Below are 25,905 nucleotides of genomic sequence, written 5' to 3'. Positions count from 1 at the left end.
TGTGTTTGTACTGAACTGCAGTAAGGTGGCAACTTGAATTTTATCAAGCACACACAACCAGCACTTCAGGTTTATTAAACAAAACTTTAATATTTTGGATACAGAAACTTTTTAAAATCAAAACATGGTGCACATTGACAACTGATTTATTAAAGACTGGTATTAGCTCTTACAGAATTAGAAGTATGAACTGTGGTTAGTGAATTAAACCAATTATTTCAGGTCACACTGGAAATTTTCTAAAATGACTAGCAGATGTTTTAGTAACCAGTGTTTAAATCATAATTTTTTCCAAAACCAGTTCTATAGGGGAAAAATATTCTATAAACCATGAAGTTTATCTTCCAGGTAAAGCCCTTTCATTATGACTATAAAACAACTTGAAAAAATTACGTCATTATTTTAAAATTCATAAATTGCTTTTAAAATTTATTTTGCACAGGCTATCTTTACCTAGGGCTTATGTATTTGCTCACACTAAGAAATTAAACTCATTCAGAAGTGCATGGGTAATACCAAAAATGTATAATCAACAAATACTCTCACAGATTGGCACATCCATTAATTTTGAACATGGCCATTTTGAAATTCAGAAGTAGTCCACCCAAGATAACTAGCATGATCGTCTTAAATTTATCATTTACTAGCATTGCGATATATGGTAAGCAATCCTTAAGAATGGTTCAAAAATAGTAAGTTTACTAACCAGTTGATCCAGATAGCTCAGATGTGTCCGCATCACAGTCTTCAAGTTCATTGCCTTCTGAGAAGTATTTTTCATAATGTTTCATTCAAACTGCAAGGCCTTGCATCTTTTTATTGTTCTGTTTATCTGTGGCACATATTTCTATTTTTCCCAGTAGCAAAAGAGAAAATGTTCCCAAATAGGGTCTTTTTTGCAACCTGCAATCATGGCAGTTTTCCCTCTAGTTTCCAGGTGTTGAAATCAAGACTAGGCTGTGCTCCGCAGTGAGCAGGTCTACATGTTCATTAATGCGCCGTAATCCACGCTACTGCACAGTAGTGCCAGGGCACACTTTTTTGTGACACTAGTGCACAGTAGACTAATTCTACTGCACATTAGCATGGTTTTTGCCTGCCACATTCGTGCACAGCAGAATTAGTCTACCACACATTCAGCTTCTTGTATAGATGCGCACAGAAAGTAGTTACTTTTCCTACGCTATCTTGAGCCCAGCGTTGGTCCTTTCTGTTGCGTGTGCTGCTCCTTATTCTGTTCCATCTCCTCCTGCACGCAAGAAATTAACAAACCATTATAATTAAAAACTTTTAAAATCCTATTTAAATTTTTTTTAATCAATTTTTTTTTTAATCTACCCTGGTTGCAGGGCAGCTTAGTTGCTTGGGCAATGGTAGCAGTCTAGCTCTGACATCACAGAGATCAGTGTTGGCCAACCTTCCTTGTTTTTTGGCTGGGTAACATATCCCATGCTATACATTAGTATGTCTAGATTATTACTACCCAAGCTAGCTCCAGTACCTCTTGAACTTCAGTATAAGCAAGCCATTGGTGTCATAAATGAGTGAGTTTAATATACCAGTAGGGTTTGAGAGTTGGAGAAAAGGACCAGATAACCAGATTAACAGTCTAAATTGATTTTGAGCAATCAAGCCTGCAAACAAACTTCCACACACTTTCTGCCAGACTTTGTTTGAAAGGTATCCCAAATGAGCCCCATATAAATTAAATAGTAAATTTAGGTGTTTTAGATAACACTTGGGCTTAGCAAAGCAATAAGTATGCTCAAGGTCTTGGGATATAACCTAACGCTGCCATAAATCTTACCAGTCACACAGAGGCTACCATTAGCGTAGAAAAAAAGACTCATCTGCTTAGCTGCCACCAATCAATATAATGCTTTCAAGTTTCTCTCAAACATGGCCTTTAATAGCACAGAATCAATAAAGGTTTTAGGGCTGAGTGTCCTTCTAGGATTGCACACTATTCTTGATAGGTTACGTTTAAACTGTTATCTGCCTCTTACTCATTAATTCTTTGATTGTACTTACCTAGGTATTAGAGCTGGGTGGAAAACAGCAGCTCAGTTTCATGGCATCTTTCTGAGATTTAGAATTTCATGTTTTTTTCCAGGTTGGAATGACAGCAAAGTCACTCCAAAACTTTTCATGAAAGACGAAATATGCTAATTTTGTAATGGTATAAAACTACTTTTCAATCTCTGCACGTCACAAATCCCTCCCGCTAGAAAATAGACCGTAATCTGAGAGCCTATCCTGTTGACCATGAAAATGTATTTTGCAAATGCATCTGTTTTTGTGAAATTGCATTTTTCCCCCCAGTGAGCTTACATTGTTTCCAGCCAACTCTGCTAATTCGCATTGAGATCAGTGTACTGAGGAGTTTCCTGATCTCCTCTTTCTCTCTCATTATCTAGTGCTTTGCTGGAGCTATATAACAACTCAGCAAGCTGGTGCTGTAAGTTGTAGTGTAATGAGGACTTTGCTGTACTAGTCAGGTCTGAGAAGAAAGCTAAATCTTAATGCAAGGAGGAAAATGGTGTATGGCAAATCAACCACAGAAAAACATGCCAGTTACAAAAATCCACATTTAACCTTGAGGTTGTTACAAAACCAACAACTGTCAAGGCAATAAAAGTTAAGGTTTGATACCAGTCATGGTCTGCCGTGTGAAGGACTCCAATTCACTGTGAACTGTATTGGAAAACAAAAAACAGGTAATCTGAATATTAAATAGAAGAGTGGTTTGTAAATAATAAATTATTAGACAACTGCTGAACACACTTCTTTAGAGTGGTGTTTCTAACACTGCTGGTGTGACTTTCCAGGGTTGGGTTTTTTTGTAAAATTTACTATGTAAAATATGTCTAATTGCTTTATAACCTATAGAACCCCCTCCCCCCCCCCCTTTAGAATGCCATTTTGGATCAAATTAATTAATCCCCTTGACTCCTCCCTTTTGCTTTTCTAATAAAATAGCTAATCATTTTAAATCAAAGCTCGCACAGTGCACAAAGTTCTGCTAGTTTAATTAAATCAGTGTAACATCACGCCTTTAAATTGGTGCAATTCCTATGTGTATACAAGCTCCTAATATAAATCTGTGCAAATTGTGTGTCATCTATGATCTTAAAATGTTGTTCTCACTTTTTAAAAGCATTACAACGCCATCATTCTGGAGCACCCTATACCACTTGTGTGAATTATTTACCAGTATAAACTTAATCATTAACTATTTTTTTTTTTAGGTTTAAATCTCAGCTAGAGAACTTGGAATTACTTATCCAAAAAGTGCAGAATATTTTTCTGCACAGGAAGCTTTACAGGTCACTTAAATATATTTATTTTTGGAATAACCATCTGTGTGTAGCATGTTGGTAGAATTAGGCATTAAGAAGAATGAAGAAAGAAGCACATGTTATGATGTCTGTATATTACTAATTATTGTTCATTCTTAATTCTAACATTTGGCAACTTAACAATAATTTGTTTCCAGGGAACAGAGGAGTATTAAAAATTGGTGCAAAGTAATGCCACTTCAATTGTCGGATACCATCTAGGTATAGGTACCTGTATCTTGTTTTAATTCTGTGCACAAACAATGAAATTCTTTTAGGATTTCAGGCATTACTCTCCGCCTAATTGCTTGCCCATGGCTTTTTCATCCAGGAACCTTCCACCACTTGTCTAGGACTAAGAAAAAATGGTTTGCAGTTTGTCATCTTTAAGTACAGTGTCACATTGCAGAAATATAGTTAGATGGTTCTTTTCAACTTTTTGACAGTATTTTCATTCCAGTTGTCTGGAATTACTGGAAAGTTGAATTGGGGAAAAAATCAGTGCTGCACTGTTTGTTGAGGGGGAGGCTCTTTTAATGACCTTTGTATCTGCTGGAAACGTACCACAACAGTACATAGACAATCCTGGGAGTTTGTGTTGAGAACAAATTTTTAGTCGGGTGGTGGAGAAACCAAATATGGGAGGAAGGGAATAGGGAGAGGCTCTTTTTGATTTGCTTATTTATTAACAGGGACGATTTGTAACGTGTACTTAAGTATATACTTATTAAATTTCTGGAGGACATCAATCTGGGTGGAGTAAGAGACACTTCACAGGCAAGAGTAGGATTCAGAATAACCTTGTTAAATTGGAAAACATGGTCTGAAATAAATAGGATGAAATTCAGTAAGGACGAGTGCTCTGTGCTGCGCTTGAAAAGCAACAATTTAATTGGCAAATATAAAATACAGAGCAATTGGCCAGGCTTCAGTACTGCAAAAAAAGATCTGGGGTTTATAGTGGGTCACAAGATGAATTAGGAGTTAATGGACTGTTGTACAAAAAAAAAAACTAATTACGTGCTAGAATGGGTTTGAAAAAAAAAGTGTTGTGTGCAAGTCTTTGGAAGTACTTAACACTTGCATGGTCTCACTTAGAGTATTGTGTCCAGTTTGGGTACCACATAAGAAGAGGACAGTGACAAAACTTTTCAGAGGTCTAGAAAGCATGTCATCAAGAAAAGGTTGGAAGAATTGGCACTTATCAAATCCTCAGTCAGTCTCTTTTTTGACTAAGTCTTCAAAAGGAAAAAAGGGGGTTGTGAAGAGCCAATCAGTTGGTCCTTGTATCTACAGCAGACAGGACTAGACATAATTGATGTATATTACAATAAAGAAAATTTACTTTAAAAATTGAAAAAAACTTTAGTACTTAACTACTGGAACATGTCACCTCGAGTGGCTGTGGGATCTCCATTAATGGAAGTGTTGAAGTACAGATGGGGTTTTTTGAAACAGGGATATTTCTGCCTTGAGCAGCGGTTGAACTAGATAACTTTCAGAGGTCCCCCACCAACCCTGTATTGTTCTGATCATATGGAATACAAACCAAAAAGGATAAAAACAATATTCAAGCTTTTGGCCTTCCTACAACATAGAAAAACTCAGGGAGGCTTCATTAAAAACATACAGTGCACATGCCTCTCAAGTGTGTAACCTTCCTTATTCTTTTGTAAATTATGTATGAAACTAAGCATAGATCACAACTGTACATAACCATTCCTCCATACTGTCAGTTTTCAATACACATTGCTTACAAAATTGTGGATACGGACTTTATGACTTCTGTAATGAGGGCCATGCATTTTAAAGTGTGAACCTTCCCTACCCTACTCCCCATACGCAGCCTTGCAAATCTCATTTGACTTTGTGTCTTTCGTGTTATAAAAATAACAGCATACAGTGTTCATGGTTACTTGCGTATAACCGGTCTTTCCATCTTCCTCCAGGGCAAGTCCAGAAAACCATGCAGTCATCGGGGCACAGATTCCGTGATGTTGAGCACCACCCTCTCCTCACTGAAAATGACAGCTATGATTCATCTTCATCAGAGGCTGACATGGCAGATAGGGTTTGGTTTATCCGCGACGGCTGTGGCATGGTCTGCGCTATCATGACATGGCTTCTGGTAGTCTACGCAGACTTCGTAGTGACTTTTGTCATGTTGCTGCCTTCCAAAGACTTTTGGTACTCTGTGATCAATGGTGTTCTCTTTAACTGCTTGGCAGTGCTCGCTCTGTCATCTCATCTGAGAACCATGCTAACTGATCCAGTAAGTATGCAGTTATTCCTTGACATTCAGTGTAATTGTTTAGTTAGTTGCAGAGAATAAAGTGATGGACTCTCTTAGAGCAGAGGGTCTGTCTCCTGCTGTTTAAACAATTTACAGCTAAAAACGTCTGCAATTAATGGGGACAGACCCTTACTCTGTTCTGTTTTCTGTTCTTTTATGGCACCATAAACAAGTCATAAATTGTGGGGAAAGCAACTGGGAGCTAACAGGCAAACTGCAAGTCAAGGGGAAAGGCAATTGAGAAGTGTAGTTTCATTGATTAGCCATTCTGGCTCTGTCCAGAAGATCAAGTCCCTGTTATTCTGTCTTGTATTTTTTCTTCCTTATTGCCTACTTTTGTAAATCTAGGTAGGAAGCTTTATAAAAAAAAGTTTCTCACTTATCACCAAATATTTTTCTAAAAGACCAGAACAAGTTAAGGTTTTCAGACCTGTGGACTCGAGGCATATTTCAAAATGTTGTCTGCTGCTAAAACTTGTTGGTAAAAAAAAAAAAATTAAATACCAGAATTTGAGCCTGTATTTCATTTTCTTGTCAGTAATCTCTTAAAGCAGAAATTTAAGTAGGCCAAGGGTTCTCTTGGGATTACTCATGGGTTTTCTCCCGTACATATAAGATGATTTGTTGTTAGCATATTTTTAATTAAACACAAGCATAAAAATTAAATTATTGATGTTTTATAGCACTTTTTGTGAAGCAACACGAAACCGGAGTTGGGGTAGGGGAAGGGAATGGCTTTTGCTTTCTACAAATCTGGAAAAACAGATTTACTTTTAAACAAAATATTATCACAGTATGATTGCTTAACATTAACTTGTAAAAGCTTATATATAGCTACTGGTGTATAATGGAAGGCATAGTGGAAATCTAAAATAGCTTTGGCAATCTTAACTATTAAAATCAAATTCTGATGTAGACATTAACATTGTGAATGTCTGATGTTAAGTGGGGTTTACTTGTATTTGTTCTTTGTTCTGTAAAATAGGTCTTCCCTGTAAAAGTTCAGTGCTACTATTTCACTACCATAAATGTTTGAATGAAATCTAAATACATTTAAGAGCTGTAGTTTTGGGGCCATCTGGGGGATCTGGTCTCATCTTTCCATATTAATCAATAACAGGGCCTCTTAGCTATTGTGCTCATCACTAGCTGTCAAAAATTAAATTCCACGCCTGCATTAGCTCTTGTATGATAATTAGAGCCTAGTTGGCTTCCATTTTAAAATGTCATCCTTAGTAAGAAGTTTATTGATGCGTCTCAAAAAACATCAGCATCTTAAAGGTGAGTTGGCCATTATCTCAAGGTCTGGATTGAAGCATACCGGAGTTGCAACATCATGAGCAGTGTTTACAGCTTTTTACCATCCATTTTAACAGGTATTCACTGCTCCATTTATTATATATATGAGTAGTTTTACCTTGTCTGCTAGAATTTCCTTAAAAGCTCTCTACAGAATCAGATTATAAACACAACCTCAAGCTGTGTATAACTGGATAGACAGTATTCGTATTCATGTGGGTTTCCTATTCTGCCAGTTGGCCAGGACACAGTATTTTTGATACTTAAGCTTCTGAATTAATTAATTGATGAAATAGTAAATGTTTCTTCCAGAAACAACTAAATGACTTTGTAAGGCTTAACTTTACTGCAGTCTCTGCTCAAGTGATCAGCACTTCTGATTCCTCTCCAGCTAGTCTAGTTTGAACAAGAACAGTTTTCTGCAAAAAAAACCCCCAAAAAACACTTGAGAAGCACAGAATGATTGCATAATTAGAACTTGTTTCAGCCTGTGCCCATTGATTGGTTTGCTTGAAGCACCACTTAACTAAAACTTGAGGTTATTTGCACGCGCTCTGCAGTTGATTGGAACAATGCCTGAGTTTTACGCAAGCTTTAAGAATATGAAACACTTGCAAATGGATGTGTGTTTGGGAAACATTCTTCCTAAGAGCAGAAGTGCCTACTTCAGATCTGGCAGAGCTGTTTTCTGTCCAGAAGAGTTCCTTTAAATTGCCCGAATAATACTGCCATATTGCTAGGGACTTGTCTACATAGGAATAGCTTAAACACTTCTGGCAATTCAGGGCTATGCTGTATAAAGATGCTCTGAAATAAATGTCCACACAGAGAAATAACATGGAATAAATTTACACCCTAAAATATTTCATAAGGCCATCTCCATGTAGACTAGTCCTTAATTTTAGGGATGTGCATCAAAATATCTGCCAGTGTTAAAAGTGAAGGCTCCTGAAAGAATATCCTTCCTCTCGTTCCTTCTGCCCCATCCAGGAAATCATCATTACGCTAGAGTGGTAGTTTTCAAACTTCCTGAAGTCATGGAGCCCCTTCATATCACTTTATGCTGCAAAGTCCCTACCCCTGTCCTAAAGACTGACATAGAGCCAGGTGAGACCCAAGCTGGTAGTGGCAGTGCATCACCTCCCAGCCTACTCTACCATTGCCTCCAATCCTTGTGACACCCCTGATGACCTGTCAGATTCTGCAAAACACAGTTTGAAATCCACTGCATCAGAGGATGCTAAAAGTTAACAAAATTCCCTACACTTTTGGAAAACTGGGAAAGGAGAGTTGTGACTTGGGTTTCTACCATGTGACCCATCCCTTTTTACAAATAGATGCCATCTCCTGCTTGATAACATCATACAAATCCTTCTGATACCATTGTTAGCCGTTCGATTAATCCTTGAGGGCAAAAACATTTAAAAACTTTTCAAATCAGTCTACAACCTATTAGAGTACCCCGGTAGCTCTTAAAACTGACTGGCCCCATTATGGAGCCTCATGGCTGTTAACCTATTATATGTAGCTAAAAGGAGGCCTGCCCTTTTTCCAAGTTTTTCACTTAAATCATTTCACCCATTTCACCCTAAAGCAAGAATTCTGACTGCAATGCTTGCTTTTGCAAATAACGAAATGCATTCCCTCTTAACTTCTTGTCCCTGCGCTCTTTTTACGTATGTAGCTGTTGGAAAACCTTACCAGAGATGTGGTCATATTTATTTGCAAAAGGGCTTTTGCTTTAAGCAAAACTGAACGTGGATATTGGTCTGACAGATTCCAGCTTCTTTCGAAAACAGTTAATCTATCTGCAGAGATGGCTGGTATGTTTTCATAATAGAAATATAAGGTTCATGCTCCAATGGGATTAATTCACAAAATATTAAAGCCTGCCAGAGCCCAAGCCTGGATGTCTTTCAGAAGCACCGTAAGAGCTTCTTCCTATTTGGGCAGGCATTTAGCAAATAAAGCTAGACTGGGATATTTTTTCGTGGTTTCTGTTTCATGCTGATATTCTGGTTGTCTTTACAGTTGTTTAGTGGTCTTGTTTATTCTCTGCTCTTATAAATTACTCTGGTTTCTTATTGTAACCCACCCTGCACCTTCGTTGGGAAGGAGGCGGCATATAAATTGAAAGAAGAAAAAAAGTTGCATTGAATGCCTTCTTCATTGAAGAGACAGATCTGAGAAGTCTGCTCTTTTTTTTCCAATTTAAGATGTGTTCTCCTCTCCCACTTTCATTCATTTTAGGGTGCCGTACCCAAGGGGAATGCCACTAAAGAATACATGGAGAGTTTGCAGCTGAAGCCAGGCGAAGTCATCTACAAATGTCCCAAGTGCTGTAGTATCAAACCAGAACGTGCACACCATTGCAGGTACACCATCATCTTCTTTATGCACATTTGAAGGATTTTGCTTGGAAATCCTTTTTTTTGCAAAATAGCTAATGAACAGGCCCTGTCAAGTGTCTTGAATTGGATCCGCTGGCTTACAGGTTATACATCACGCAACAGTTGTAAATCAAATATCCAACTGAAATGTACAGTGGCATAGGGAAAGAAAGAAAAGTAAGCCTACGGCTTTTTTTTTAAGGATTTCATTACAATTTAACATATTTGGTTGCTGAGCAGAAGGTTTTATCTTCTGTGTTTGGTTCTGTGACTCTACTACTCCTGCTAAAGTAAAAACTCATAAGGAATCTTTTATAAATCAGTGTTAACCTTAGATTCTAGTATCCGGACTTCCTTTGGGTTGCAAGAGTCATTTTAATTGTATCATCTACTGTGGACAAAAAATACAAGTACATTTAATTTGGTTGCTTTAGCATGGAGTTTTTTTTTTTCTGACACTCCTGAAAGGATCCTGTTCGGTATTGCATGTGAATCAGCAACTTTCTCCTATGCAGCATGCATAAACTGTTTGTTAAAGCAGTGAAATGTTCTTCAGGTCACTTGAGACTGCTCTGAGTAATGAAAGAAGTGATTATAGTAATCCTGGATTAGGATGTTGTATAAAGTATAGTAAATCTATTTTTAATTCACTCTGCTGACCTGGTTAGGTTGAAGTCATCTTAGAAGCACCTGTAATGTTCAACCCCCAGGAAATTGAATTTAAATGCGTCTGCCTTTGTGTTCCTAAGAGACAGTGAAAAAATTCATACTGTGTATATGGCTTTTTGTACACAACTGCATGTGTGTATATTTATAATGCTACTTTTTATAGAGAGTAATATGCATTGAACTGTCATTTAAAAGTGCCTCAAGAACTAGAATGAAGATTTCTCAATAGATCTCTAAAATCCAAGTCATTATGGAAACAAGTCTGTTGTTGGTAATATTAAGTGGCTCTCTTTTTGGCAGGATAGCTGTTGAGACTTCATACATGTTGTTTCACCTGAAAAGCCACTTGATGACTTTTTAAAATCCTAATACAGTTCTGCTCTTCTGCAAACAACAGTGTCTGTAAAGATCAAAACTAGCAAGACTGTAATTGAAAGTGAGTGTTCTTTGAGCAGTATCACTGTAGTCAGCTGAAACTAGTGTGGCTTTACTTTCCCATGCCTTGGAAAAAATGGGGTTAATACCCAAATAGATTTTGAGCCTTAATCATAAAAACCTTTAAATGTTTGATTGAAAGCTATGGTAGAAATGCCTTATTGTTAAATCACTATTCATGCACATTTTGAACTCCTCTGAAGAGAGGTTTTTATTTTCTTGTAATCAAAAGATGTAGTAGAAACTGTTAATGTTAAGATGGTGTTTAAAACTTCACCAACTGGGGAAGCCAGACCTCACAACATCCATAACTTGGGTGAATATGTATATTTCATAGATTTCATAGACACTAGGGCTGGAAGGGACCTCGGAAGATCATCGAGTCCAGCCCCCCGCCCAAAGGGCAGGAAGTCAGCTGGGGTCATAGGATCCCAGCAAGATAAGCATCCAGTTTGCTCTTGAAGGTGTTCAATGTAGGCGCTTGAACCACCTCTGGCGGCAGGCTGTTCCAGACCTTGGGGGCTCGGACAGTAAACAAATTCTTCCTTATGTCCAGCCTGAAACGATCTTGTAATAGTTTGTGACCATTCGACCTCGTCATCCCTTGGGGCGCTCTGGTGAACAGACGTTCCCCCAGATACTGGTGGTCACCCCTGATAAACTTATAGGTGGCCATCAGATCACCCCTGAGCCTGCGCTTTTCCAGGCTAAAGAGCCCCAGGGCTCTCAGCCTGTCATCGTAGGGTCTGCTTCCCTGACCTCTGATCATGCGCGTGGCTCTTCTCTGGACTCTCTCAAGCTTCTCCACATCCTTTTTGAATTGTGGAGCCCAAAACAGGACGCAGTACTCCAGCTGCGGCCTCACTAAGGCCGAGTACAAGGGGAGAATGACGTCCCGGGATTTGCTTGAGAAGCATCTATGGATGCAAGCCAGCGTTTTGGTCGCTTTACTAGCCGCAGCATCGCATTGCAGGCTCATGTTCATCTTGTGGTCAATGATGACCCCCAAGTCTCTTTCTTCCATAGTGCTAGCCAACATAGCACTGCCGAGCCTATAAGGATGCTGCGGGGGTTTTTTCCCAAGGTGGAGAACCTTGCATTTATCGGCGTTGAACACCATCAGATTCTCATCCGCCCACTTGCTGAGCCTGTCCAGGTCAGCCTGGATCACCCGCCTGTCTTCTGGTGTGGATGCTTTGCCCCAAAGTTTGGTGTCATCGGCAAACTTGGCCAGTCCGCTTCTGACTCCAGTGTCCACATCATTAATGAAGATGTTGAACAGTATGGGTCCAAGGACAGAGCCTTGGGGGACCCCACTGGTCACAGGACACCACGATGAGTGACTTCCATCAATTACTACCCTCTGGGTCCGACCCCGGAGCCAATTTTCCAGCCAGTGGATCGTGGAGGACCAATTAGCCAGTTTCTCCAAGAGGTGATCATGGGAAACCAGATCGAAGGCTTTTTTGAAGTCAAGATATATGACATCAATCTCTTCTCCCTTGTCCAGGTGATAGGTCACCTGGTCGTAGAAGGAAATGAGATTGGTCAAGCAAGACCTACCCGCAACAAACCTGCGCTGGCTATCCCTTAAGATGTTGGCGTCGGCCAGTCCATTAAGGATGGCCTCTTTAATAAACTTTTCTAAGATCTTCCCCGGGATAGAAGTCAGGCTGATGGGCCTATAGTTAGCTGGATCCACTTTCCTCCCTTTCTTGAAGATAGGCACCACGTTGGCCTTCTTCCAGTCTTCGGACACTACACCAGAGCGCCAAGAGTTTTCAAAGATCCATGCTAGAGGCTGGGCAATGATGCTCGCCAACTCCTTGAGTACCCTGGGGTGAAGATTGTCAGGGCCGGCTGACTTGAAGGTATCCAGCTTCTCAAGATGTTCCTTCACAAAGACAGCATTAATGGAGGGCAGGGGATCACCCTTACCCGGACTTCCCGGCCCTGTAGCGGGCACAGGCGTCCCATGGGGCTGATGAAAGACCGACGCAAAGTACCTATTTAATAGGTTGGCTTTTTCCTGGGCGTCAGTTGTCAGTTGCCCCATCTGGTTCAGCAGGGGTCCAACGTTGCCCCTGCTTTTCCTCCGGCTCCCCACATATCTGAAAAAGGACTTTTTATTGTCCTTGATGCTCAAAGCTAGCTGGAGTTCAGTTGCAGCCTTGGCTTTCCTGGTCTGCTCCCTACAGGACCGGACCAGTGCAGAATAATCCTCCTTGGAGGTGACTCCCATCCTCCATCCTTTGTCAGCCTTTCTTTTTAGCCTCAGGAGGTTTGCTAGGTCCCTGGAGAGCCAGGGGGGCTGCTGTGCCCTCTTGCTGCCTTTCCTCCGAGATGGAATAGACTTAGCTTGTGCATTGAGGATCGCTTCCTTGAGGAGCAACGACTCTTCTTGAACTCCCCTCTCCCCGTGGTCACGGTCCCTTAGGGCCTCACTGACAAGCCTCCTGAGCTTTTCAAAGTCGGCTTTCCTGAAGTCAAGGACTTCCATGTTGCTGACCGACTTGCCAGCTTTTCAGCGGATGGTGAAGGTGATCAGCTCGTGGTCGCTGTCACCCGGCTTCCCACTGATCACTAGGTCGCCGACTAGGTCATCCCCAGTAGCCAGCACCAGGTCGAGCAGCGTTTTGCCTCTCGTTGGCCCATAGACTTCATATAAGTTAACACAATCAAATAGTGCCCTTTATAAGAAGTTACTATTAACGATTGCAAGCAAATGCAACTTCAGGAGTTGTAATTGCTGTTTTAATCATAGTATACAACTGTACTGCAGTTTCTATGCACTGAAATCCTTTTTCTTGAGCGTTTTTACAAATGGCTATTAACTATTTCATTGTAGTGTGATTAAATAGAGCCTACCAGTAAATCTTTTTCATTGCAGTTGCAGAAGTAGCCACATGACTAATAGAAAAAAAGTCTTTCAAGTTGGGGGGGGGGGGGGCACTTTTTGTAAACTTTATGGATGTAGTGGTATACTGTCTGAATCCCAGAAGTTTAGCTTTTGCTGGGCAGCAGCATTGTCTTAAAACCAGCTTTGCAAGCTACAGTTATTCATACCTCATATTTAGTATGTAGGTGCTGTTAAACCCATGCTCTTGATTAAAATTACTGATTTTTTTGCTCCCTACTAACCATTTAAAATATTGGGTTTGTTCTGTATGTGGAGATGACATTTCACATTGACAGGCCAGCAAGCTAGAAACAAGCTACCAGATCATACCTCTAACTTCTGCCTCAGTATTACAGGGATAGCGTTGTACAAAAACCTGTCCCACATAGCAGAAGTGGATATTTAAATATGCTGCCAACGTTCATGGGTTTCCATAATCCTTTGAAGAAAAAATAAAAGGTAGTATTGTCTAAAACAACCTGCTAGAAGAGACTCTGTAAATTCTCAAGAAGCTGCTTTTGTTGTGAAAAGCTTCATTTCATTGCCACAATGTAAATTTGATTTAGGATGTTGAGGCAAGTGCCTTTTCTGTTATTGCAGTTATGAAAAGTTGTTATGCAATGGAGTTATTTGTGGAAGAAAGAGTTTCATAATTGCCCAAAATGGAAGAAAAATCTTTCAGTTGCTTACAGCTGAGACACCACTTCAATGCGTTTCCCTTAGGCCGTAGTTGTGATATTTTAAGATAAATATTCATATTTTCAGGCTTTCACTGCTAAGGAGGAAGCTCCTCTAAAACTGATTTTTCATTGATGGGGAAAACAGTACTCCGATTTTGGAAAACTTGAATGCTAGTTTTCAAATGGAAAGAACACGTTGCAGCTTTTCTTGTTTCTTACCATCTTCTAAACAGTCTCTTTTCCTGTGAAATTATCTGTAATTTAGCATGACAGTAGACCCACATTTATATGAACACTCTTGTATATGGACTTCCAGCCTGGTCACCAAAAAACCCCCCCAAAAAACCTCCACCAAATCCTAATGTATGTATAAGTTGTATCCTAGGTTTGGAAGTAATGTTTCTGGACTCCCGGGATTTGGGGGTTTATATGTTTAATATTATAGATGCTTTGTTACAGGGGGGTTCAAATCGGCATGGGTCTACTGTACTTAAAATCTAGAACTAGGGTTGCCTGAAATTTTATCCCTGGCATTCAGCAGTTAAAAATAAAATTCTCAAAAGCCTCAGGTTATAAGTGGAAGAGCGGGTTTTCAGTAACAGAAAATTTGCTCAGAGCTTTGATTGCACTTGTAAGCAGCCTTGAACAAAGGGAAATCTACCTCATTGAACTCAGTCTTAAACACTTGTTTCTTATCGCATCTTCAAAGCTTGCCTCAGTATAGAATTTTAAGTCCTGTCTTATACAAACCATTTGTCTGAACAAAAAATCCCAATTTCAGAGTAAGAATACTTGCAGGAATACAGTATTTAGCCCAAAAAGTCAGTTAGCTGATCCAAGGAATGGTATCATCCCTCAAATTTTTGCTATCACACCAGGAAGTTGGGACATCTGGTATCACCCCAGGAAGTCGCAACATTCAAGGAAGGTTGAATTGACTTGCAAATGAGGGTTTAATGGGAATTCAGTCCCAAATTCCTTGCCTTCCAAAACCTGTAACTATTTAGCTCACTGCATCCCCAACAAACATTATTAAGCTCTAGTTTCCAACCAAAGTGCCCTTCCTTACTCCTTAAGGTGAAGAAGGTTTGCTTATTACCAGTGACCCCAGGGAGGATTGTCAAACACTCTTCTCCCCAACCTGCTGCTCTCAGGACTTGTAAGCTCTTTAGGCTCTTCTGTGTCTGAGTCTTGGGAGGATGAAGCGCTTGTAAAAGTTGGCAAAGTCTCCATGGACCTCATCACTCTCTTCCATCTTACAGGCTTTGTGGTCTCATCAGCCTACTGCCATGTCCTGTAAAGTTTTTTGGGCATTTTGCAATTATGATGTGTCTTTGTCAAAAAAGCAGAATCACTAAATATATTTCTCTCTCTCTCTCTGTATATATGTATGTGTATGTATATATGTATATATAAAATTAAGTGCTGCTTTTTAACTAATGTGTATACATGTGTGTGCATAATTATACATCTATATCTATATCTATCTATGTATCTATAGCTGTATAGATCCCTGGGTCAGATATATTCAGGGACAGTACAGTAGGTCATTCTTTGAGTGCTTACCTCTGAAATAGTCTAATTTTCTTTCTCCCAGACAAACCAAACTAAACCTGTGGTGTTCTTGTAGGACCAGTTTTGGGTTGGTTTGGTTGTTTTTAGCTTTTGTTTCAGTTCCCCCCCCCCCCCCCCTTTTACTTTGTAGATGACTTGTCTTAGGTATAGAACAGGGAGTGGGTGCTTTTCAATTTTGTCCAGCTCTGGTGGCAATTTAGACTATATTGCCGCCTGGTTTGTGAAGTATCTTTAAGTTCTCGCCCCTTTGGAGGATGGTATAGAAATACTGAAAGCAGAAGAATTTTTGAGTGCTTGAATACATTTATTTATGACCAACAGCTGTTCCCTTCCAAGATCGAAAGGCTTGCCTTTTTTTTTTTGTATATTCCACGGGAAAAGCTATACTGTGCTCATATGGCTTGCTTCACATTTGCTGAAGGAAGATGAAAGAAACATTAAACAGTTGGTCTGGGGGAGCTTAGCCATATCTTGCAACTGTTTTGTAGGAAAGTTTCGTTTTTGGTTGGCTGGAAAAGGCTGCAGATGGACTCAATTTTAAGAAAACTGTTGGTTGATAAACCATATAGCACCAAATGGCCAGCCAGCAGGTGTGGAGAGGAGTTGGAGAAGATGCAAACGGCTATAGACACAACCCTAAAGAAACTGAGCTGTTGGTGCATCTGCCAAAAACAATAAAATATCCTAACAGTGCCGATCCACCACCCGCAAAGACAAGGCCTGTGAACACATGTGATAAATCACATGCTTGTTCTGGCTGGATTATTTTATAACATAATGTCATTGCTTATTTTCTGGGGAATATAACCCCCGCTCCCCCAACAATTTACAGGGGAAGCATAGACTGTCCTTTATGAAACATTTTGACTGCACTCGTGGTCTGTGCATTTGCTGAGCTGTATGGATAGTTAAAAGAGCTGTGAAACCTGTTTGGAGAGATTGAACATGGCTCCCCGCTTGCAGATAATAGGTCATCTTTGCTCTATTATAAACTGGATTTTTAGCATGAACGTTTGCCAATTAACCAAGTAACTTTCTGCCAAATGTTTTTGGCTGTCTTTTTACCTTAAATCTGGAAAGGATTGAAGCTCTGCTTACACAACTTTCATGAAAAAAATCACTTTTTTTAATACTGTGGGACATTTCACTTGGCAGCATATATTTCTATCTATTTCTGGAACATGCCAGTAGTCATTTTAGTGCAGGAAACGTATCTTATCTATGTGATCAGATTGAAAGTCAGAAGTTAAATTACTAAAACTTTTTCTGGAGAAGATACAGTATTCGATGTATTACCATCACAATTGATAAAACCAGTTAAGTGCTTTACTTTTCTTCAGCTTTGATTGAGTTCTCCACATCTTTTTTTGGTTGTTCAGATGTACATTTTGATGTTCCTTACAGTGAAATTTGAAATACTTTTTTATTAAAAGGGCACATTTCTTCCCTTCAGTATTTGCAAGCGATGTATTCGAAAGATGGATCATCACTGCCCATGGGTGAATAACTGTGTGGGAGAGAAAAACCAGAGATTTTTTGTGCTATTTACGGTGAGTAAAAACTATTAACTGGTTCTAAACATGACATTGCTTTGTCTCAATAGTACCCTTTTATGTTTATGCCACTTTCATATACCCCTTATGAATCATAAAAGAAAAAAAAGGAGCACTTCTGTCACTATGACCATTCTGTAGTCTCTCCAGCTGCTGAAGGACTTAAACTGCTCTTCTGTTTCTTTTTATTTCCCCTTTCCCATATTCTTTCCCAGTGCTTTTTCTTACATACCCTGTTGAAAGTTCACTGCTAACCTGCGGTTTGAGAAATACTGGAATATACTAATTTTGTACTTACAAGTTGCAGAGTTAAATCTGCTTGTTTTCTTGCCGGTTTGGGATGTACAAAATTATAGCATTCTTCTCTTTGTGGTGTCGTGCTGTACTGCGCAGCATAGTTTACTAGCTTTTAGGGTGGTTTAGTGGGGTGGGTTGATTGGGGGAGGGCTGTTTTGGAGAGTTTACACTATAATTACGCCTAGGAACAAGGCTCGAGAGGTTGGTACAGCATGATGGCGCCTTTCTGTAGAAGATAATAGCTTAACAATTCTCTTTGGGCAAAATCTCTGGCTGTTAATGGATGCGAAGAACTTGACAAATTTGAAGCAACAGAGATCTGCAGTGAGACCGGAGCAACTGCTCTCACATGTTTTTAACTTGAATGCCTAGCAATAATTGCAATGCCATTAACTATTTCAGCCCTCAGCAAGAGAGGAGCTGGATGACAGCTCTGCACAGTTACAGTGATTGGCATCTCACTTCGGTGCCGCAGATAGGTGGCATTTGGGAAAGGCCACCGCTCTTCTCCTCCACTATCCCCCTGCAGTCAAGGAGAAATCCCATAGGAAATACGAACCTCAGTGAATAGGGGTCTGAACCCAGCAGAGCTCAGACACATCTGTGTTGAGCATCTGTATAATGTATTTAGTGGCGATACATCAGCTGACTAATCTCCCATCCCTTCCCCTGCCAGTTTCTTCACTGTCTGGGAGATGCTACTGGTCTTGGATATTTTTCACCTGTGGTTGCATTAAGTGTTTGAAGTTAAGAAGGATGTGGGCAAATTTGGAGAGAGTCCAGCAAAGGACAACAGAAATGATAAGGGGACTGGGGCCATGTGACTTATGAGGAGAGGCTGAGGGAACCGGGCTTATTTAGTTAGGATTTAATAGTAGCCTTCAACCACCTGAAGGGTGGCTCCAAAGAGGATGGAGTTGGACTGTTCTCAGTGGGGGCAGATGGCAGGACAAGGAGCAATGGGCTCCAGTTGCAGCAAAGGGAGTTGAGCTGAGATATTAGGAAGAATTTTCTCACTAGGAGGGTAGTAAAACACTGGAACAAGTTACCCAGAGAGGTGGTGGGCTCTCCATCCTTGGAGGTTTTGAAGACCCAGCTAGACAAAGCCTTGGCTGGGGTGATCTAGTTGGGACTGATCCTGCTCTGAGCGGGGGGTTGGAAGTCCAACTGATTTCATTTTGTCGCAGCATACATAAGTTTAATTTTAATAGCACTAGGATTGATGCAACTTCATTTTGCTCCCTTTAAAACTCAGACTGCACCCAAGTATGGACCCTCCTGGAGAAGAAAGATAGTCTGGAATATCTGGATTGCTATGACAGCCATCAAAACTAACCCTTCTTTCTTATTTTCAGATGTATATAGCCCTAATATCAGCTCATGCGCTCATACTGTGTGGGTTTCAGTTTTTCTCTTGTGTCAGAGGACAGTGGATTGGTAAGCATGTATTTACTTGTACTGCCATAACCGAGTAACATTTGAAATGTAAAAAACAAATTAGAAAAACTGCATGCTATTTGCATTCAGCCCTAACTGTGAAATATTCTGAGTTTTCCAACCACGTAATATAACGTGTTTGGACTATTTTCAAGTCTCTCTTGCTGATGAGGGGTAACCAGTTTATATCTTGTGGAGTGAGGTCTTAGTTGGAATTTGCCTGTTCTTCCTTGTTCTTCATTATAATACTCTGGTGCACCAAGAAGTTGTGCTCCAGTTTTTGGAGGGTCGGCTACCTGAGGGAATGTCGAGTTCTGCTGCAATTTCAAGATCTGCTGGAAGGGTCGTTGGTCGTTGCCCAAATATCGAGGAGCATAGTGGTGGGAGGGTGGCTGTTCAAGTTCTGCTGAATAATCACTTTGCCTCACCCCTGCTCTAGTGATAGCCCTTTAATGCGGATCCTAGTAATGGGGAGGTCTTGGGGGCTAACCCACTGAGCCCAGGGGGTGGGCATTCAGACCTATGCCTGTCTTCAGCCTTGCACGCATAAATTTTGTTTCTCATCTGTTTTTATTTGCATATATTAAACAACTGGGAATGTTCTTGGCACATCTCCAGGGAAACCTATGCAAGCTGCTGTGTGTTAGCACCAGCGTTTTCATGCACGCTGTGAATAAATTGCTACTTTTAGCAATTTTCTCAGTGCTGAAATCGGATGGGGGGGGTCCTGTTAATAAATTCCAGACGAGCAAATGCCTGAAATTCGTGAGAGTTTAAACTCCAGTCTTTGCCGTCTATTTCTTTCTACACAGCATGAGAAAACTCTTTGAAATGTTTCTGTATAGTTCATTATTATTTTCCATTTAAAGTCAAGAAATAAGCATGATGGTGTTACAAATGCCTGTCTGGGGAGGAGACTTGTGATAGAGAGCTCTTTAAACCAACAGATTGAAAACACAGGACTCAGTAGCTAGAAGCTGCAGTTGCACAAAGCCAGCCTAGAAAATAAGGCGTGTCAAATTATGCTATAGCTTAACCAGTTTTTGAAGGATTGATGCAGGAATTACTGACCCTAGTATGGCCTGTGTTATGTAGGTGGGTGATCTAGATGGTTATAGTAGTCCCTTCTGGCCTTAGAAATTCGTGAACAGTTTCCTTTCTATTCTTCACTCCCAAATCAAATTATTATATTTTTAGCTCCTCAACGAGAGTATGGAAGGTATGATTTTATTTTAATGTTACAAATGCAGTTTACTGAATAGGATCAGGCTGAATCCATTGATGGTCTCCCACCACTATTTTTCCCTCAGGAAGGCAAGTTTCTTCAAACCATAGACGTGTTTCCCCTTAAAATCCCAGCCTCTTACATAGGTCATCCAAATCCTTCCTTGTCTGACTGACAGAACCAAATAGCCAGTTGAAGTGTGAGACTTGGAACAGTTTCTGATTTAAGTCAGCTTATTTTCAGTACCAGACCAGACAAGCAAAATGTAGGAGCAAGTGGAAGAGCCTGATCTATATACATTAGACAGGTGGTGTTCGTGTTTCTACAGCTCCTGTCATGTACTGAATTTGCGTTGAGCTCTCCTTCACTTCCACTCTGTATCCGGTACTGTGTATATAGCCTTGACTAATGGTTGACAGTAGGTCATGCACGCAGACACGTATTTGCTTTCAGCTCACTGAGCTTTTGGTTATACTGAGGCCAGTGCAGCGTGCTTTCTGACAGTGCAGAAGTGCAGTCATTTTATAATACATTTTTAAAATGTTATCTCTTTGAATAGTAAATGTAATTGTCTGTGCCTGTACCTCCAGAGAGGGGAAAAGGTTGGTGTAATCTCAGCAGAAGCTGATCTCTGCTGAACTGTGGTTTTTATCACTGTACTGCGGGGGAGGGAGGGGGGTGGATTACTGTTTTGGGTTGCTACGTTCACGTGCGTTTGCTATGACTTCTTTATGACTAAGTTTACCATCTTCACAGAATGCAGTGACTTCTCCCCGCCTGTAACTGTGATCCTGATGATCTTCTTGTGCCTTGAAGGTTTTCTGTTTCTCACTTTCACTGCAGTTATGTTTGGCACCCAAATCCATTCAATATGCAATGACGAAACGGTAAAACTTTTACTTCCCTTGTTTGACGTAATGACTTTATTAGAAGTCTTGATTCAGCTTTATTAGTGTCTGATGGGGGAAGTTTCAGGCTGGAAAACATTTAAAGGTTTCTCTCTCTTATTCCTCACGACCCCATTAATTGGAAAGAGTGTGTGCTTATTACCAGGTGTGTAAGCTTCTTTCGCAGTCTACTCTTCCTGCATACTGTTCTCTGCTGAAATGGTTGGGAACCTCGGAGTTATTGTGTAATACAAGCTATGCAAGTTCATTGATCTGACTTTTTGTGGCTTGTGCTCCTTAAATCTCTAACACTCTTGAAAACTTGCCTGTAAGCCTTAGCATGTCACCAAAAGGTGACTTTCCATTGGGGTACAAGTAGCAAGCTAACCTGAGTTTAGCATTGTATTTCCTTGTTGTACTGGATTTAGATGTTCTCTCTACAGTTAAAAAAAATGCATTAATGTAAATCCAGTACAACGAGGAAATACAGTGCTAAACTCAGATTAGCGACTCCTTTTTTTAACTGTTGAGAGAAATGTCTTCCAACGTGAATTCACTGAAATACAAGAAATCTAATTTAATGTTCTGAACTTCCTTGGTTGCTGCTGCTGTGGTAACATACTTAAATATTGAATAGCTCTGTGCTTTACCAAAAGAAACAAAAAGGTAAACATTAGCATTTAATGGGAAACGAGTGCATAAATTATTAAAGTAAAACATTTGAAAGTGAAGCTGCAGTTTGAGTTGCTGCAGTAAAGGTTCTTCCTAGAATTCCTCTCTCTCTTTGCCTAGATTCATTAACAAATTAGCAGTAAGCACAGATTTCTTGCATGTTGTGTATCTAGGTTGGACTTGACATTTTTTTTCTGGTACCCGTTGCTTGGTTAGCCATTACACCTTTGTTTGCAACAGTATTTTATAAATATGCAATATATTCAACAAGTTATAAATACTGAAGTGTGCTATGTTCCATCATCTCAGTAAGAGATGATCCTACTTCTTCCTAACCAAGGCAGTATCACTAATTAGTTTCCATATATATTCATATTCATCTGGCTGCATTGCATATAAAGTAATGTGTTAGCCAGCTGCTTTTGGGGCAAAGTGTGGGAGGGAACGGGGGGTAGGGGAGATCCTGTGGGTTACCACCACCAGTTAAGCTCCCTGGTGTGAATCTGCTGCTAGTACAATAACAGAGCCCCTCTTCGTCCAGAAACCTGCATATCCTGATGTATCGCACCTTGCTCTGCACTTCAGCTAAACCCGTTTTATTCTTACATAGCTAGGATAGGTGTACATGCGTTGTGTGTGTGCATGGATGGATGGATAATTACATATACAGGTACTCCTCACTTAACATCATCCCAGTTAACGTTATTTCGTTATTCTCGCCGACGTATTAGAGAACATACTCGTTTAAAGTCGCGCAGTGTTCGGTTATAATGTTGTTGGGCTACCACCTGCTAGATGGTAACTACTGTGATGTAATTGCATTTGCTTAACATCGTTTTGCTTAAAGTTGCATTGTTCAAGAACATAACTACGTCATTAAGCGAGGAGTAGCTGTACATTGTATATCACATTTATCATCTTCCTAGTCTCAGTTGTACAAGGTAATTTGTTCAAAGGGTAGAAAGTCCACTTCTTTTTCCCCATTTTGAGCAAATAGATTTATTGTTTCATTGATCTGGCATTTCAGGCCTAATAAACTATTTTATTTGTTTTTAAAGTATTTTTGTGTGTTATTGGGGGGTGGGGTAACTAAAATTCAACATTCAAAAACCTGTCCTAGCTGGAGCAAGGCATGTGGCACTCAGACATGCCTAACAACTACACAGCTTAGCAGTTGCATTTTAGTTCTGACTCTGCAAAATCTCTGTGGCATTAAACGTGGGCTTCTCCAAAGCCAGAACTAGCAGTTCTTGGGGAAGGAAGCTGATGTGAACACAGTCGTAGAACTGAGCTGAAATAACTCCTTTCTGTTATTTGTGTTGAAGAATGGAGTCCCTTCATCCAGAACTTAGATGAGTGACATAAATCTTGTGCTTCGTCAGGATTATCTTTTCACGCTGGCTATAATTTCTCATTGTCATAATGTTGTACATCTGTCATAAAATTCTTTGTAAAGTGAATCTGTTGTAAAAATATGGAATGTTTTTCAGAGCATTGCACCTACTTAGCTAGCTTTGCTGCTGCTGTGATCTTTGATATGTAGTCTAAGGCTGTAGGACCTTCCCCTCCCCAGATGATTTCAAAATAGCATCCAGTTTCAGGAGCTGGAGAGAAGTGAAGTGCAGCAGCAGACTTTCAGTAGGTAACTGCGTTTTTATTTGTGTGTAGGAGATTGAAAGGCTGAAGAGTGAAAAGCCAACTTGGGAGCGGAGGCTACGATGGGAAGGGATGAAGTCTGTCTTTGGCGGTCAGCCGTCACTCCTGTGGATCAATCCTTTTGCAGGGTTTCGAATCAGGCGACTTCTACTGAGAGCAAAGAAAGGAGGACCGGAGTTTTCTGTCTGAGTTTGCCTATTCATGCTGGAACTTGCAAGAATGCTCTCTAATATTTATTTTGGGGCCCAAAAAGGCTGTCTACATATAATCTGTGACCAACTGAAACGGGACATTTGCTTGTAGCAAGCAGAGTTTTATACATTTATAGTCCAGACATCTCATTAACTTTTAGAAACGTAAACTGGATGCTGTAGTGGTCTTTCAGCAAGATGACAAACGAAAGGCGTGCGACCACACTAAAGAAGCCAAAATGTTGTCATACTACTGTAACTTATTATTTTATGAAATTAATTATGCTTTTTTTTTTTTTTTGTTAAAACACTTTTTATTTGACAAATGTTTGGGGAATTACCTATGCGTTTTATAAAATTATGGACCGGGGGGCGCACTTACCAATCATGAGATCAAGTATTTATGGTGGAAGCCAATCTCACATGAGACGAAGCCTTCTAAATCCAAGAGTTTTTTCAGGGAACAATGGTTTACGAAATTTTCTTTTACATTTCTATGCGTCTTAATAGACAAAGCTCTTCTCATGTCCCTCTTCAAGTGTATGCTCCATGTATGCTAATTATTAGAGACTTACGCACTGGCAACATAACCATGTCAGATGCTCTCCTCCGTGTTCTGCCAAATGTCTTCCCAGACTCTCAATAGCATGTCTCGTATTTGGCAGTATTAATCTTAGATGCATTTAGGTAAGTTCTAAATGTGCAGTAATCAGTTTTTTTTTTAACTTAACCTGTGGGCAAACTTCCGCCCTCAGATATGCATCTCCAGTTCTCAGCGCATCGACTCTAAAGGAACTCATGGGTATGTGAGGATGGTATCTCGTCCTATGTGCAGGGAAAAGAGGGACCAGCTACATCCTCCTGAGGGATTAAAATGAATGTATTGCAGATGGAAGGAACTTGATCCAAAGAACAATCATTCTTGTTAAGGTCCTGCTTTGCCCTCTTTATTTTTATTGTATAAATTTGTCACGGGAGCAGAACCTGATAGACAATATGCCAGTCACTGAGAGGAGGGAGACTTCCTTCAGAGCAAGGGAGTGTAATCCCCGGCCCTCCTTTGGCACAAGGGCAAGAAAGCCAATCCATGGCACAAGCTAAAATTTTACGTTGAATCATATTTTCCAACCCAAACTGCTTCTGAACAAAAGGAATGAGCAATGTAGAAACATAACTGCTTTTTGTGGGCCTGACAAATACTAGTAGTGCTAAGATGCGTTTGTAAATCTGCAAGTGTTGAAATGCATCCTGCAAGTGATGAAACTCAGCTGAAAGGGGGTTAGCAAAACACTACATATAGAAGAATTTTTATATGGTTACTTTTAATTATCCACAGCACAAAGGATAAAACAGGAGCCTTGATGCACAGCTTGAATCGGTGCCTGGAGAGTAACGAGCTCCCTGTTCTGGGATTTGCCTTAAACTTGTCCAGCTTTTGTTTTTGCTCTGCCAGGAGCATCAGCAATCGTGTCCCACCTCAGGCATTATGACATGCTCAATGATCTTTCATTAGTAAGTTTACATTCAGACCGCAAATACTCTTTCTTTACCTGGTGATTTATTTCTTTATTTCTGTGTACTTTCTGATGGCATTTAAATCGTTAAGTCGTACTGACTCTACCACCAGGTCCTGTGCCATGGTGCGGGTGAATTGACTTAAGGGATCCATTCAGTATATCATGGCTCAATGAACAAAACTGCAATACTTCAGAATATGTATAAGTAAATGCATAAAACCAGAACATTTCCAGACCGACATAGCCAACAAAACTGCAGCCAGAGGAACACGGTTACATGTATCATGTAGATGAGGGGAAAGTTGGGCATTCCACAAGAATCTTTGCATATGCAGTTGCACACCTTCCATAAAGATTGGGGAAAAAAATGTTGTATCTGGCTTTGTCATGAGGCTTTTAGCGTGTATATTGTTTAATGAAATAAACTGATGAAGAAATGAACCTATCACTTCAAGCCGTTGAACTTCTGTGACTTAGCAAGCGTGTGCGTGTGTGTGCGTATGCGTGTATGAAATCAAGTTTACTCGGGTCTGCAAGCCTGTGTTGCATTGTAATTTTTTAATGTAAAAATAAAGTAATGAATTGGAAGTCTTAATGTTGATTAATCTCCATTCCCTATCTTTGTCATCTGTCATCTTCTTTTTTAATCTGCTTGTTTAGGTTTACAAAATCATCCGGGCAAAGGATGTGTTTCTGGCTGTTGAAACTTGATAGGTATTTATTAAATTTCCCTAAGAGTGTGTGCAGTGAAGCACGCCCATTAAATAATGATTGAACATGTGTCAAATAAAGGACATAACTCACTTTAGTATAGTCTGCTTATACACTCTTTAATGTGTTCAGCTTCATAGCTACCTAGTGTTGGCCAGGGGAGAAGCTGCTGCATCTGGGT

At 40.1% G+C, this 25,905-nt stretch overlaps 1 protein-coding gene across 1 annotated transcript in view; it reads left to right on the top strand.

Annotated features, from left to right (window-relative positions):
- The window catches only part of ZDHHC7 (zinc finger DHHC-type palmitoyltransferase 7), a 37,000-nt gene extending 11,392 nt beyond the window's left edge, over positions 1-25,608 (top strand). Inside the window, exons 3-8 of the mRNA XM_006271340.4 lie at positions 5,288-5,610; positions 9,181-9,305; positions 17,032-17,128; positions 18,784-18,865; positions 20,847-20,977; positions 23,318-25,608. Of these exons, the coding sequence (XP_006271402.1) occupies positions 5,305-5,610; positions 9,181-9,305; positions 17,032-17,128; positions 18,784-18,865; positions 20,847-20,977; positions 23,318-23,494 (918 nt within the window). The 5' untranslated portion in view covers positions 5,288-5,304 and the 3' untranslated portion in view covers positions 23,495-25,608. The remainder of the gene's footprint in view (positions 1-5,287; positions 5,611-9,180; positions 9,306-17,031; positions 17,129-18,783; positions 18,866-20,846; positions 20,978-23,317) is intronic.
- The last annotated feature ends 297 nt before the right edge of the window (positions 25,609-25,905 follow it).

Source organism: Alligator mississippiensis, chromosome 10, assembly GCF_030867095.1.
Source record: "Alligator mississippiensis isolate rAllMis1 chromosome 10, rAllMis1, whole genome shotgun sequence".
Classification (NCBI taxonomy): Eukaryota; Metazoa; Chordata; order Crocodylia; family Alligatoridae; genus Alligator; species Alligator mississippiensis.
This window is presented reverse-complemented; position numbering and strand designations above follow the sequence as displayed.